General features: G+C 59.4%; 2 protein-coding genes across 2 annotated transcripts; one reads left to right on the forward strand and one right to left on the reverse strand.

Moving 5' to 3' along the window:
* On the forward strand, positions 1-1,517 carry RASD1 (ras related dexamethasone induced 1). Its single transcript, XM_004599389.2, has 2 exons — positions 1-482; positions 853-1,517. The coding sequence occupies exons 1-2, from the start codon at positions 197-199 to the stop codon at positions 1,398-1,400; spliced, it is 834 nt and encodes a 277-aa protein (XP_004599446.2). The 5' UTR covers positions 1-196; the 3' UTR covers positions 1,401-1,517.
* A 2,147-nt stretch (positions 1,518-3,664) lies between these two features.
* On the reverse strand, positions 3,665-15,550 carry MED9 (mediator complex subunit 9). The gene is made up of 2 exons (XM_058675674.1): positions 15,279-15,550; positions 3,665-3,912 (listed from the first exon to the last, which is right to left on the reverse strand). The coding sequence occupies exons 1-2, from the start codon at positions 15,503-15,505 to the stop codon at positions 3,696-3,698; spliced, it is 444 nt and encodes a 147-aa protein (XP_058531657.1). The 5' UTR covers positions 15,506-15,550; the 3' UTR covers positions 3,665-3,695.
* Positions 15,551-15,865: the final 315 nt, after the last annotated feature.

Here is a 15,865-nt window from a genome sequence, read left to right on the forward strand (position 1 = left end):
GCGGGCTGCATATAAACGCGGGCGCGGGGCAGCACAGCGCTTGGTTCCCGGGACCTTGTCGCAAAGCTCCTGAGCTGACCGCAGCCTTCGGTCCCGCGGGAGAAGCCGCTTCGCGCCCGAGCCGAGCCCTCTAGCCGCTCCCTGCTGTCCTCTGCGTTCCTCTATCTGTGCGCCCGCGCCCCCCCGAGCCCCCTCCATGAAGCTGGCCACGATGATCAATAAGATGTGCCCAGGCGACTCGGAACTGGGCATCCCGGCCAAGAACTGCTACCGCATGGTCATCCTGGGTTCGTCCAAGGTGGGCAAGACGGCCATCGTGTCGCGCTTCCTCACTGGGCGCTTCGAGGACACCTACACGCCCACCATCGAGGACTTCCACCGCAAGTTCTACTCTATCCGCGGCGAGCTTTACCAGCTGGACATCCTGGACACCTCGGGTAACCACCCGTTCCCCGCCATGCGGCGCCTCTCCATCCTCACAGGTGAGTCGGGGCGCCAGGACCTCCTCTGGGGGGTCTGAGCTTGGCGCTTTTAGAGGTTGGCGTAGCCCCGGGAAAGCCCTCTTCTCTCCCCCACCCACCAAATCCGAATTGTCCCAATCTCCTTGGGCTGGCGTGCCGCGCGCAGTCCTTTCCCGGGCACCCCCCAAGTCGGACCTTGACCCCTGACCTCCCCGGGCCGGGGTGCGAGGCCCCTCGGACAGGGACGTGCTGAGTTTGGCGAAGCGGGCGCCGCTGCGGGAGTCACCCCCATCCCCATCCAACTGATACATTCCGGGATCGGGATGTTGGGACCTTGGTGCGGGGGTGGGCGTGCCCGGAGCTTGGCACCCCGTCCCCCTCCGCCCCGCAGGAGACGTGTTCATCTTGGTATTCAGCCTGGACAGCCGCGACTCCTTCGAGGAGGTGCAGAGGCTCAAGCAGCAGATTCTCGACACCAAGTCCCGCCTCAAGAACAAGACCAAAGAGAACGTGGACGTGCCGCTGGTCATCTGCGGCAACAAGGGCGACCGCGACTCGGATCGCGAGGTGGAGCCGCGCGAGATCCAGCAGCTGGTGGGCGACGACCCCCGGCGCTGCGCCTACTTCGAGATCTCGGCCAAGAAAAACAGCAGCCTGGACCAGATGTTCCGCGCGCTCTTCGCCATGGCCAAGCTGCCGAGCGAGATGAGCCCGGACCTGCACCGCAAGGTGACCGTGCCCTACTGCGAAGCGCTGCACAAGAAGGCGCTGCGCAGCAGGAAGCTCCTGCGCGCGGGCAGCGGCGGCGGCGACGCGGGCGACGCCTTTGGCATCGTGGCGCCCTTCGCGCGCAGGCCGAGCGTGCACAGCGACCTCATGTACATCCGCGAGAAGGCCGGCGGCCAGGCCAAGGACAAGGAGCGCTGCGTCATCAGCTAGGACAGCGCGACCACCCTCACCGCCGCCGGCCACACAGCCTGCAGGGACCGGGGTGTTGGTGTCCGACGGCGCCCCTCGCGGGCCCGCAGACGCTGGCGTCTTCCCTCCTGCCCGCTGCCGCCGCACCTCTGCCCGCCGCTGTCCCCCTCCCCTGTGGGTCTTGTTTAGGAGGGGCGGCTCCTGCCCAGCAGGGGGTGGGCATTAGCTTGTCTATTTTCCTGCGTTGCCATGGTAGTTGGCCAAGGTCTTTGCCCGGTGGGAACGGCCGGATCATAGCCAAGTGACTTGTTTACATGTGTATGTGTGTCTATGACGTTGCCCATGGACAAACAAACATAAAACTTGCACTTTAATAATAGTTTTGGTGTCAGCACGGACATGAACAAAATTTTTATCCAGGTGTTTATACTATGTGTGTGCGTCTGAGTTCTTTAAAGTTAACTAATGGCTTTTTTATATATGTAAAATAAATTTAATATGGAAATCCAAGAGTTTCTTTGCTTTGAGATGGTGGGAGGGAAGGGAGAGGAGAAGAGAGAGGGGAGAGGAGAGGAGGGGAGGGACGCTGAGGTTGGGCTTCTACCGGACTTCTCTTCCTGGGCACAGCTGCCACAACCAGACCCCAGGAGAAGCGGGCATGGCGGGGTGCAGGGCCTCTGTGGGGAAGGGGCCCCTAAGGCTGTTCTTGGAGTAGCGGTTCCCTGTCGCTGAGCTCACAGAGTGCACTCCCGCCCTTGGTCACCAGACTGCAAGTTGCAGGGAAGTGAGAACAGGCAGGGAGGTGAGCCTTGGCAGAGGCCCCCTGCCCCTCCCCCGCCACCTGGGGGGGGTGCTGCAGGCTTCAGAATCCTCCCTCCATCTTCTGGGGTGCCCAGCCCCTCTGGGCCTTGCCAAGGGGACTGCCGGCCACCCCTGCTCCAGCTTCGCCTCTTCAGGGGCAAACCCAGGGCAGGGCCTGAGCCATCCTGAGCAGGGGCTGCTGTGGGGCACCCAGCACCCCGTGAACGCCACAGCAGGTGTGCCCTGGGTGACAACCTCAGTGGCTGGTGGGAGTGCTGGGGCAGGGGTGACACTTTCCCTTTCACTAGCCAAGATCCTGCCATGTGTTTCTCAGCAAAAAGAAAACCATGATGGCCAGTGGGTGGAGAAAGTTCTTTTTAATTCGCTTTGAAAAAAAAAAATGAACCCTGCTGCTTAGAACTCTGTGCAGGCTCCCAGTGCCCCCCATCTCCCACCCACTCCCTGCCCCTCCTGCGTGGGGAGGCAGGTGCAATGCTTCACGGGCTCTGATCAGAGCCTTGAAACCAGTCCACCTACCAGCAAGTTTCAAGAAAATAACTGTAATAATTGATTACAGCTCCCAAGGCAGTGGGTCCAACTCAGACCCAGAGCCAGCTCTCTTGTTCCCAGCCCCCAAAGCACACGGCGCCCCCCAGGCACCCCGTACAGCCCAGGCCAGGCATCTTCTGACAGCAGGAGGTGGGCACGGCTGCTCTGGGTCACAAATGCCTTCCTTAGCAGACCCGCCAACCAGGTCAGCTGGTAGGCACCTGCCAAGCCCTGGAGCTGGCCAGGGCCCACTTGGAGTCTCTAACTGCCAGGTCTCTGCAATTCAAGGCCGGCAGCACTGATGGCGGGCAGCAGGCGGCAGTGCTGGGGACCCATCGGACCTGCCCCTCCACAGGACGGGGTGCCCGGCGTGCAGCTGGGTAAGTGTTCATGGCACGCAGCGGTGAGGCCTGGGGTGGGCCTGAGACGCCACCAGAGGGAGGCCTATGGCCCTCTCCAGCCCCGGAAGCTGCGTGGGTTTGGAGTGATGTGGCCCTTTGTCCAGCATGAACAGGAGCAGCCAGAGGCAGCGGCAGGTGAGGCACAGGCTCAGTCAGCCTGCGGGGCTCTGGGCGGCCACCCCCACAGATCCATTCTGTTCTGTTCTGTTCCCTTTTCTTCCTCAGCTCCCACAAGAAAGGGAGCAAACGGGAACGCCTCCCTCTGGCCTCTCATTCTCCCACAGCCTCTTTTAATTACATTAAAACAAGCCATGTGAGTACAGGCTCGACGTGTCAGGGGATGCTATGCAAATGCTTGGCAGAGTGCTGGAAACCAGAACAACGTGTTCCCGGGTGCGGGGGGCCGCAGAGAGGAGCCCCGACTCAGTAGGGCGTACCCGGGCGCGGGCGAGGGTGAGGGGGACCACAGAGAGGAGCCCTGACTCAGTAGGGCGTACCCAGGCGTGGGCGAGGGCGAGGGGGGCCGCAGAGAGGAGCCCCGACTCAGCAGGTGGCGCCTCTGCAGCTACTCCTTGGGGATCTCGAACATGCAGAGGCTCTTGTATTTGTGCAGCAGCTCATTCTTGGTCCTCACTTGCTCCCGCAGGCTGTGCAGCTGCTGTTGCTGCTGCTCAGGGCTCAGGTGGGTGCCCGGCATGGTGCTGATGAGCTTGCGCATCTCCTGGAACTTGGCTTTGAGGGCATTCAGGTCCTGGTGCACGTCTGGGCTGTCCTTGTCCATGCTACGGGGTTGGGACAACAACAGAGGTTAGCATTTCCACGTGGGACCCAGCCTGCCTGCCCTGCTCTGCCTGCCCCGGGGAGGCGCTGTGGGGGCCAGCTCCTCTCAGGGTAGGAGGAACAGCCCGCAGCCCCGAGTACTCTCTGCGGGCAGGGGCCTTGTCTGGCACCTCACATCGCCCTGTGTCCCTGGCCCCCGTGCCTAGGTCGGCAGGGAGCCCGGCGTGGAGCTCGGCCAGGCCCTGCAAGGGGGAACTTGAGCTGCGGTTTCCTTGCTTGCGCATACCTGTTAATATCACCACCAAGTTCCACAAAATGGTTCATAAATTTTACATTGCTACAAGCAGTTCTCCCAAGCTTAGTCATGCAGCCCACGCCTTTTATAGGGAGCTCACCCACCGTCTCCTGGCCATTGTGGGCTGCCGGCGGGGGGGGGTGGGGTGGGGGGTGGGCGGTTACTTCTCTGTCCCCGCCAAGCGAAAGGCTAGACAAACTCCCTGCTTCCTGCTTCCACCATCCAAGATTCAGGGCAATCAGTTGTTTCAGCCCCTTTTTTTGATAAGTTGCTGGGTGGACTGGCTGTTGTAAACAAGTGGCTGAGATGAAGAGCTAAAAGGTGGGGAGGTGCTCTGAGGGTAAGCCCACGGGGCGACACAGGAGGGAGACGCTGCCACCGGCGGCCACCCTGTCCCTGGTGGGGCATTTCGGCCCCCGGGCCCGCGCACTGCACACACAGCCCCCGGCTGCGGCAGGGCACCGGGTCGGTCCTGCTCATGCCATCTAATGCCTTCTGCTTAGAGGGGCCTGACTTCCCAGGGACACAAACATTCATTGCCAAAAGCCTGGGAGAGTGGGCATGGACAGTTCACACCAGCCTGACAGTTTCCCTGCTTTGGGCTCCCTTGGGCTGACACACCCACGGTCCACTGGGGTCTACTGCCCCTTCAGACCCGCCTCATCGTGTCCCTGCAGGCAGGTGGTAGGAGCACAGGCCTCCCTGCAAACAGGTCACTGCCCAGTGTGAGTCTGACCCACCCTGCCACACTGCTGTGTCCTCAGAAACCTGGAGCTGCAAAGAGAGCAGGCCGCGGCCCAGACGCCCACTTTCCCAGGCGCCCAGCGGCCCAGACGCCCACTTTCCCAGGCGCCCAGCGGCCACGGCTGCCATTCTTCACTCAGCACACTGCTGCGCAAGGAGCAGCCGCTGGCAAGCCGCGAGCAGTGCCAAGCAAGCTGCCCAGCAGGGACCCAAGGTGAAAGGGGGCCATGGGCCGCCGGAGGTCCCCTCCGCCTAGGTGAGCGGCCAAAGGGGCCAGGGGAACACCGGGGGGTGCAGCTGCAGGCTGCTGACAGCACAGGCCGACCCAGACACTGAGCGGAACAGACAGCCCAGCGCCTCTGTGAGTCATCGTCCCGCCTCAGAGGGAGCAAGAGGCCGAGAACACGGCAGGCAGGGAGAAGCTGGGTAGAGGGCAGAACGCCCGGGCAGGGAGATGCTGGGGAGAGGGGAGAATGCCCGCCTAGTGAGCGGGGAGAAGCTGGGGAGAGGGCCCCTGAGTGGTACCTCACGTGCTCAGGTGGACAGGAGTGCCACTGCTGGGGCCAGCCCAGGAGCGTGGTGGGATGAGCTTCGGCCCACAGTGTCCATATTACATCTGGGCGCTGGTTTGTGTCCGGCGGCTCCACTTCCCATCCAGCTCCCTGCTCGGGGCCTGGGCAAGCCCCAGATGGCCCAAAGCCTTGGGATGCTGCACCCAGATGGGAGACCTGGAGGAGGCTCCTGGCACTGGCCTGGCCAGCTCTGGCCATCCTGGCCATCCTGGCCCTTTGGAGCCTGAACCAGCAGACTGAAGACTTCTCTAACCCTTCCTTTCCAGTAAATGGAATGAATGTTCAAGAAAACAGAACGGAGTTGGGACTCGCTCTGCCCCCGTCTGGCCCAGGTGCTTCAGCAGCTGTGCCGCCCTCCAAACCCCCGCAACTCAGGCACAAAGTGGAACCCCCAGGGTGACTCAAGCTGACCTCTTGGCAACACGGGGCGCTTCCTTCCAGACAGCAGCGTGCCAACGCAGGCCTGAGCGGGGCCTTGCTCTGACCCAGCAGGGCATGCGGCTTCCACGTCAGCACACAGGCGGCGGCTTTGTAGTGTCTGCGGCTGACCGCACCAGCCACGGACACTGTGTCCACGTCCTCTGGGGCTTGTGCAAGACTTGTGTGGAAGATCACTTCCGACACATGGGAATTCTGGATCAAAGCGTAGGCAATTTGGGACAGATGTGACCAGGACGCTCTGCAAAGGCCTGTGCTGACGTCGCGTGGGGAACAGCAGGCGGATCCTGCCACAGCACCGCCCATGACGTCACACTCTCTGCTCCAGGTCCGCCAGGGTCCCAGGGGGCGCAGGGGAGCAGGCTCTGCCCCTCAAGCCCTGCCTCTTGGTTCATAGTAACCAAACTTGTTTCTAAGAACTGCCCCGACCTCTGTGGACACCCCTCTGGAGGCTGGGACACTCCCCGCCAGCCCTCCAGACTCCCCACTTGCCCCAAGGCCCGCTGCCTTCCCTGACTCAGCCCTGCCTGGCCAGTCCTGCCCAGCCCCTCTGCCCCAGTGACCTCCAGGCGATCGTGCAGCTGCTCTGGCTACCTACCCAACACCACTCACCAGGTGTGTTCACCCCAAGAAAATTTCTTGCATTGCCCTAAGCTCCCATGACAGTGGGGCTTCTGTCCCGGGGGGCCTGCAGATGCTCGCCTGGCAGGCTGCAGAAGTGCAACCAAGGGGCTGACAAACGGGGAGGGTCTGAGGTGGGCCTGGCACGGCCCCTCCAAGCCATCACCATCCTCACCAGGGACACGGGCTGCAGCCACCGCCAGCACAACCCATCCCCTCCCCGAAGGTGGGAGCAGGCCTCAGCTGGCCTGGAGGGCCAGGCAGATTAAAATAGACCTTGTGTGGGAAGCAGCAGGCCAGTCCTACCGTGTTCCCATGTGAGCGGGGCCAGCCCAGGGCCTGCTGACCCACCGTGACAAGTGGACGGGTTGAACTAGCACGGCCTGCCTGTGACTCAGCCCTCAGCAGGGCCGAGGCCAGCCCTGACCGCCCAGCCCACACCCTCAGCCATCTGCAAGAACAGGCCGTTAGGACACGCTGAGTGCCCATCTACAGTATCCTGGGCGCTCGCAGGGGGGCGGCAGCAGGAGCAGGGCGGGCCGTGGCAGAACTTGGCTGTGGAGAGATTCAGGAACTCAGGCTGATTGGATCTGCTGTGTTTGAAGGAGACAGAGAGAGACACACACACACACACACACACACGAGCAGCCTTCCTGGCCTGGTGGCCTGCACTTCCTCCCGCCTGCATGGGGGCCTGCGGCTCCTGCACATGGCCTGGACGGTCCCAAGAGCATGTAACCTTCGCACAGGCGTGCTGGGGGCTTCCTCCCCTCCTTGGCTGCTGCAGTAGAACAGGTCTGTGCCGGTTTTGCGGGAGAGATGAAAGCGTGCAGGGACAGGCGGGCGGGTCCCCCTTCGGGTTCTGTGGTGGATGCTCTGGCACACGACCATCAGGGGGTCTGAGACCCCTGAGTGGGGGCGGAACAGGGAGCCCTGGGGCTCGTGAGTAGAAAACTCCGCTTGGGCAGACAGATCAGCAGACAGAGTACCTGGGAGGAGACGAGAAGTGCTTTGGAAGATCACAAGCGAGGGGCTGGCCCTGTGGCGCAGCAAGCCGATCTTCCACCTGCTGTGCTGGCATCCCACATGGTGGGCGTCAGTTTAAGTCTCAGCTGTGTCACTTCTGACCCAGCTCCCTGTTAATGAGCCTGGGAAAGCAGTGGAGGACAGATGGAGTGTTTGGGCACTTGCACCCATGTGGGAGACCCAGGGAAAGGTCCTTCTCTCTGTGTAACTCTGCCTTTCAAATAAAAATAAATAAATCTTGTTCAAAAAGATACAACACATGGTTAAACGCCCTGCTTGGTGAGCGTGTCACGGCTTAGCAGCACAGGTGCAAACAAAGATGAAATCACCACCCCGAGCTGGTGACCTCAGAGAGCTCCTGGGAAACCGGAGCCAGGCCAGGGCACTTCTGGAAGCTCAGGGACCAGTGGAATCAGAGGCTCTGTCTATTTCAGGGTCAACAATTTTAACATCTTTGCCTGGTGGGTAAAAGCACATTTTCTGCGACCACTTAGAAGACTCGAGCTGGTGAACAAAAGGAAAAGGGGAGAAGGCAAGTCACATGTTAGCAACACATGCCGGGAGACTGGAGGCCGAGCGGCAGGCGGGCAGGACGGAGCCCCGGGCTGCAGTCGGTGCCCGGGGTCCGCCACATGGGTGGGCAACCGGCCAGAGCAGGACACCACGCTCAACACCCATTCTATAGCAAACCCAAGAAGCTAAGCGTAATCGAGAGGAGGGCCCTGCTGCCAGGACCCACCGGCCCAGGAGGGGGCAGCCAGAGGACAGCATGCAACACCCATGCCCAGGGAGAAGACAGGCTACTGCGGGAAGCGCTCCTCACATCTCTGACAGAGAATGCATAAAAACAATCACGCAGGACCTGGCGCGATGGTGTAGTGGTTAAGGTCCTCGCCTTGCACACACTGGGATCCCATATGGGCACCGGTTCTAATCCCGGCAGCTCCACTTCCCATCCAGCTCCCTGCCTGTGGCCTGGGAAAGCAGTCGAGGAGGGCCCAAAGCTTGGGACCCTGCACCCATGTGGGAGACCTGGAAGAGGCTCCTGGTTCCTGGCTTCGGATCGGCACAGAACCGGCCGTTGCACTCACTTGGGGAGTGAATCATCGGACGGAAGATCTTCCTCTCTGTCTCTCCTCCTCTCGGTACATCTGCCTTTTCAATAAAATAAATAAATCTTTAAAAAAAAATCACGCAGGGGCAGGTGCCATGGTGTACTCGGCTAGGCCTCCACCCTGCAGTGCTGCCTTACGGTGCAGCAGTCCTACTGTTCCACTTAGGATTCAGCCAATGGCCTGGGAAAGCAGTGCAGGATGGTCCAAGCGCTTCAGCCCCTGCACCTACACGAGAGACCTGCAAGAAGCTTCTGGCTTCAGATCACCACAGCTCTGGATGTTGGGGCCATCTGGGCAGTGAAGCAGCAGATGGAAGGAAGGTCTTTCTGTCTCTACTTCTCTAACTGCTTTACTGGAAAGGCAGATTTACAGAAAGAAGCAGAAACAAAATGATTTTCTACCCACTGGTTCACTCCCCAAGTGGCCACAACGGCTGGAGCTGAGCTGACCTGAAGCCAGGAGCCAGGAGTTTCTTCTGGGTCTCCCACACGGGTGCAGGGTCCTAAAGCTTTGGGCCGTTCTTGACTGCTTTCCCAGGCCACAAGCAGGGAGCTGGATGGGAAGTGGAGCAGAAGGGACATGAATTGAGAGATTCCGGTTCATGCAAATCAAGGATTTTGGCAACTAGGTTATTGCGCCAGCCCCCCACCAAATAAATGTTAAAGAAAAAAAAAGGGACCCGACGTGGTGGCCTGGTGGCCAAAGTCCTTGCCTTGAACGCACCCGGATCCCATATGGGCACCGGTTCTAATTCCTGCAGTCCCGCTTCCCATCCAGCTCCCTGCTTGTGGCCTGGGAAAGCGGTTGAGAACGGCCCAAAGCCATGGGACCCTGTACCTGCATGGGAGACCCAGAAGAGCTCCTGGCTCTTGGCTTTGGATCGGCGCAGTTCTGGCCACTGCGGTCACTTGGGGAGTGATCTTCCTCTCTGTCTCTCCTCCTCTCTGTATATCTGACTTTGCAATAAAAATGAATAAATATTTTTTTAAAAAATTCACTCTTAGAGCCGCCAGGGCTCCATCAGTGGGTGCTGACAATGAAAGGAACATGGTGTGCTGGCACTGGGGCCCCTCCAACAAAGGTGAACGACAAGGGGGCACGGGTCGCTCGCTCCCCCCTCCCCTCCAGGGCTGCCCTGGAGCCCAGCTACAGGAGCTGACAGGTTTGCAGGTTAACTGAGGCACCTGACTCACACGCCTGGCATGTGGAGGTTTTTGCATCCATTAGTAGAGTGTTCTAAACCTCACACCAAGTGCCTGGCCCGTGTGCAGCACTTGACTGAACCCGAGCCTGCTTACACACGAGGGTGCTGGCCCCAGCACCCAGGCCCAGCAGCAGCACGGGTTAACGGTGCACCCGCGGTGGCCTCAAGAGGCAGGCTACTGGGTGGGACGTGGGGAGGAGTCCAGGACAGGGCAGCCTGTTCTCCACTTGTCGGAGTTGGAAAAGCCTGCACGTGCGAGTCCCCACAGTCACCCTGGGGTGGATGGTACACCCTTCAGACCCTTACAAAGTCTCCTACAGAAACCAACCCAGGACGCGGAATGCCAGAGTCCAGCTCCAGCTGAGTTCGGAGCTCGGGAAGGGTGCGTGGAGTCGGCGATAAAGAACAGCCCAAGAAAAAGCTGTCCTTTTTATTTACTCAGACACCTCACAAGCTTCTGCACAAGCAACTAATTGTTCTATTTTTACTTCAAGACTAAGGGGGTGGGCCCGGCAGCGTGGCCTAGCGGCTTAAGCCCTCGCTTTTAACACGTGAGAATCCCATATGGGCGCCGGTTCTAATCCTGGCACCTCCACTTCCCATCCAGCTCCCTGCTTGTGGCCTGGGAAAGCAGTCGAGGACAGCCCAATGCATTGGGACCCTGCACCCGTGTGGGAGACCCGGAAGAGGTTCTTGGTTCCCGGCATTGAATCGGCGCGCACTGGCCCGTTGCACTCACTTGGGGAGTGAATCATCAGATGGCAGATCTTCCTCTCTGTCTCTTCTCCTCTCTGTATATCTGACTTTGTAATAAAAAATAAATAAATCTTTAAAAAAAAAAAGACTAAGGGGGCACGTACAGACATTCGGGGGGCACATACAGACATTCGGTCATTCTGTCTGCACTTCAGGGCTAAGCAGGAGCCCCTAGAGATAATTCTTTAAAATACTGTATTCATATTCTTCAAAGCAAGCCATTATTCATTCTTCAACAGTAGCCATGGAGCAACAGCCGGGACTCCAAGGCCAAGGCACATGTGATTACCTGCTAATCAGTAGTACATTCCTACCACATTTCTACTTCTACAATGTACCCATCATTTAATAGGTTACAAGGGAAAAAATATAAAATCTAAAAACAAAAATTTCAAATGTTAAATCCCCCCACAACTATAGACTCTACAACCCCATAAACAATGAAACAATAATCAAGAGCATTTTTCTTTAGTAAAATCAAAAGCATTTTCCTTAATTCCTCTAGCTAAAAATTATAAAAGCGGCTAAAACAGTTACCTTTTCTGTGCTCCAAAAAATTGCAAAGACAGGCTAGCCTTTGAGATAACAATAACTATATTTATTGCCATAGCAGTTTCAGCCCTCACTCCCATCACTTGCATTAATATTTAGGATATTTTCAAGCCCCTTCCCAGAAGGAGTGCTACATGTCTGGACCAAATTCTGAGGCAATGGTTAAGTACCCAATAAGGTGACCAAAAATGGCATGGGCTTAATTGTGCTCCTGTGTGTAAATTGTCAAAGGCCCACTCACCAAGACATTACCAGTGACATTAACTCTCAAGCTCACATCGGTTGCAAAAACCGTCTCACAGGGGCAAACAACAATGCCTCAATAGATCACAGAATTCTTCGTGGGGTGCTTGAGTGTCCATGCAACCAGGGGGTGAAACAGCGTCACGGTGGTCAGAGAGAAATCCGCTGGGCCCTGCCAAACAGCTGGAAGCTCCCCCGGGCCCTGCCAAGCAGGGGAGCTGTTCTCTTCACACCTTCGTGCCATCCACACCCACTGCATGGACCCCAGCAGCGGAATGTTCCATAGGGACAGGAAAGCCCACGCTCAAGGCTTCAGGGGCCAGTCCTTTTTACCTATTCCCTGGGCAGAGGCTCAACAAACAGCAAGAGGCCATGGGGCAGTGGCCGCACACTAAGACTCCCAGTGCAGACAGGGCCTGGCCTTGGCCTTGCCCTGGCTCGCCAGGCCTGCTGGACTGCCAGCTCCCCCAGCCAGCCCTCAGGACACACTTCTGCTGCCAAGGCGGCTGTGCTGGCCCTGTTGTTGACCCCTCTGTCCTTGGCAGCTCTCCCCTTCCAACTTGGACTGGGGTTTGATACCATTAAGGGCTGAGCCCGTAGCCAGGCTGAGGCCCCTCACCCATGGCATGCCCTTCCTCCTTGCCCGGCTTCAGACTTGCTAGCGCCACGGTCCCTGGCAAGCCTGGGCCCTCCAGAGCCTCCAGCCGGACACGCAGCCTGCACTGCAGGCTCCAGCCAGCTCTCACCGTGAGAGAGCCTGCCTCTCGTCCCTGCCTCTCCCGGGGGGCTTCTCAGCTGCCGGCTCAGCTCTCTTTCTTGTAAGGGCCAGGCTGTCTGCTGAGCGGGAGCTGCAGGCACTTCCTCGGGACAGACAGACAAGGGCTCTTTCTCAGGGGGAGGAAGGTCATTTCTCTCGAGTTGGGCACTCTCCAGGGAGGGACCTCTGCTCCCGTGCCAGTCTAGCGGCAGGGTCTGCCTCCTTCAGACTGCCAACTGTGGATGTAATTTCATGAGGGCTCCCCACCGCCTGCTTCTGCCTGGGGAGGGAGGGGTGCTTCAATCGCCTGCCATGACAAAACAACCTGGCCACCTGGCTACCTGGACAGAGGCGACAGGGCTGAGTGGCCCCTGCTAGACTCTGCAGTGACCTGCTATTCTTAGAGGGATCAGGGACAAACCCAAGAGATGAATGCCCCGACTCCCTGAGCCCAGGGTGCCCCTCCTGATGGTCTGTAACCCCAACACAGATGAAGGAAGCTGGCTTTCCCCCAGACAGCCCAGCCGGCATGCTACAAAGCCGCAGACTGATCCCATCATCCCAGGTCCATCACCCACGTAGTAGAGACCAGAACTGCAGCTGGGAAAGGGTAGGCGATATGGCGAGCGACAGAAAGCCAGCACCTGGATCCGAGCCCAAGCCCATGTTCACTCTCACATCCTTGCTCGCTCTTTCTCTTATCTGCTGTCGTGGCCAGCCCAACCCAGGCGCTGTGCTAGAGAACACCCCCCACCTGTCACTGTGCACGTTCTGCTTTGGTTTCTCCTGAAACCCCATCTCTGGGTCACCCTGGATAATCCCCCAGGACAGCAGCACCCGTGGGCTGGCACTCCTGGGCACACCCTCACTTGAGACCACATGGTGGCTCAATACAGGACATTGAGGGGAGACATTGAGGCGGAAGAACCTGCGGCACACCCATCTCCTCCATCCGAGCACCCTCAAAAGACCTGCGGCGCTAGCACCCAGACTGCGAAGCTGGGGGCCAGCATTGGGGTGCAATGGGTTAGGCCACAGTCTTTTATACTGGGCTCATGTCCCAGCAGCTCCACTTCCCATCCAGCCCTTTGCTAATGGCCTGACAAAGGAACTGGAAGACGGCCCAGGTGCCTGGGACCCTGCCACCCATGTGGGAGAACCGGACGAAGCCCCTGGCTTGTGGCTTCAGCCTGGCCCAGGCCTGCCTGGTACAGACTTCTGGGAATGAGCCAGAAGGTAGAAGACACCTACTCAGGGCCCGGCACCATGGCTCCATGTCTAAAGTCCTCACCTTGCAACTGCCAGGATCCCATATGGGCACCGGTTCGTGTCCCAGCTGCTCCACTTCCCATCCAGCTCTCTGCTGTGGCCTGGGAAAGCAGTCAAGGACCATCCAAAGCCTTGGGACCCTGCACCCATGTAGGAGACCCAGAAGAAGCTCCTGACTCCTGGCTTTGGATCAGCACAGCTCTGTCCATTGCAGCCATTTTGGGAGTGAACCAGTGGAAGAAGTTCTTTCAGTCTCTCCTTCTCTCTGTAAATCTGCCTTTCCAATAATAAATAAATCTTTTAAGAAAAAAAAAAGCTATTAAAAAAAGACACCTCTCTCTGTATAAATCTTCCAAAATACATAAATGCAGCATTAAAAAAAATAATAATAAGGCTATCCCTTTGCCGCTGGCCACTCCATCACAGCACAGCCAGCCACCAGTCACCTGTATGCCACTGCAACAACAGCTTTGTCCGCTCACCTAGCTCTGATGTGTAATGGTTGAATATGAGTTGCAAGCCAAGAGCTCAGAGCCAGTACTGGGTCCCAGGTATAGGATGGTGGTTGCACAAGCTTACATCGGGGCTGAAGACCCCCTTGCCTGTGGTGATTCTGATGGTGACTCGGCCAGCACCGCTTCCACAAACACCGCGGGTACTTGACAGTGAGGAAAAATGAGGTAACATCAGAAAATTCAAGAGAAATGGAATTGACGCTGTGGGCGCAGGGGCCAGCCTCCTGATGCAAACCAAGAGGCCCAGCTGCTCCACTGTCCATTCAGCTCTCTGCACTTGGCAAAGCCACGGGGAGTATGGCCCGGGGGCGTCTGCTGCCCAGGTGAGAGACCCGGAAGAGATTCCTGGCTCCTGGCTTCAGCCTGACTCAGATCATTTTTTGCATAACATGCACTTTCTCCAAGAATGCTCCTAATTGCTATTCTTTCATAGGGAGCTCCTCCCACTTAACAAACTCCCTCCAGACACGCAACTGGACCTGAGTCTCTCCCCGACAGGGTCTCTCTCCAAAGCTCAGGAGGGCTGCCCTGCACACTGGGGTCGGCGGGACGACCACCTCCTGGGGAAGCCAAGCTAGCACTTGGCTTTTCTGCATGGTGGGTAATGCCTGCGGGCCCCCGCCTGGGGCCTGGTGAGGGAGAGGAGCTGGCCCCCACACCCCATGAGGAGCTGGCCCCCATACCCTACGAAGAGCTGGTCCCCACACCCCTCGAGGAGCTGGTCTCCACACCCCACGAGGAGCTGGTCCCCACACCCGACGAGGAGCTGGTCCCCACACCCGACGAGGAGCTGGTCCCCACACCCGACGAGGAGCTGGTCCCCACACCCCACGAGGAGCTGGTCTCCACACCCCACGAGGAGCCGGTCCCCACACCCGACGAGGAGCTGGCCCCAACACCCCACGAGCTGGCCCCACGTCCCACGAGGAGCTGGTCCCCACACCCCCCGAGGAGCTGACCCCCACACCCCACGAGCTGGCCCCACACCCCACGAGGAGCTGGTCCCCACACCCCACGAGGAGCTGGCCCCCACACCCCACGAGGAGCTGGCCCCCACACCCCACGAAGAGCTGACCCCCACAGCCCACGAGGAGCTGACCCCCACACCCGACGAGGAGCTGGCCCCCACACCCCACGAGGAGCTGGTCCCAACACCCCATGCACCCCAACACTTCAGGCGCGCTGGTGGCCGACCTGAGAAGCGGGGGTTCGGCGGGAGGCGTGCCTCAGGCCTCGTCCCCACCTCTCCTAGACCCCTTACCATTTGATGATGTTGTGCACCAAAGGCAAAAAGGAGTAATTCTCCTCCTCCTTCATGCCGGCGGGGGACTGCGGGCGCGGCTGGGGCGCCGGCTGTGGCTGGGGCGCGGCCACGGGCGGCGGCGCCTGGGCAGGCGGCAGCGGCTTGGGCTCGGGCAGCGGCGGCTCGGCGGCCGGCGGTAGCGCGTCCTCGGCCGCTCGCGCAGCGCCCACGCCGGCGGAGGCCATGGGCCCGTCCACCCGGGTCTGCTCCTGGAGCGGCGCGCACTGACACGTCACCACCGCGCGCCCCAGGGGCGGGGCAGGAGGCGCAGGGGCCGCCGCGCGCGGGGAGGCGGGCTTCTGTTGCTAGGCGACGGGTTGTGGCCCGGATTATTAAATAGAAATAGGAGATTCAGCTCAGAAATGACAGCTGGCTCATGTCTATTCACATAAAGAAAAGAAACCCAAAGCGGCTGATACAGGAACAATTGAGGTAAATGGGGCACAGCATGGGCCCCTCAGCCGGGCTCCAGGTCGCACACTCAGTGCCAGCCCCCCTGCTAAGTAGGCTCCCTGGGAAACTAGGGGCAAGAAGCCCAGGTCCCT

This window comes from Ochotona princeps, chromosome 17 (genome assembly GCF_030435755.1).
Source record: "Ochotona princeps isolate mOchPri1 chromosome 17, mOchPri1.hap1, whole genome shotgun sequence".
In the NCBI taxonomy this organism is placed as follows: Eukaryota; Metazoa; Chordata; class Mammalia; order Lagomorpha; family Ochotonidae; genus Ochotona; species Ochotona princeps.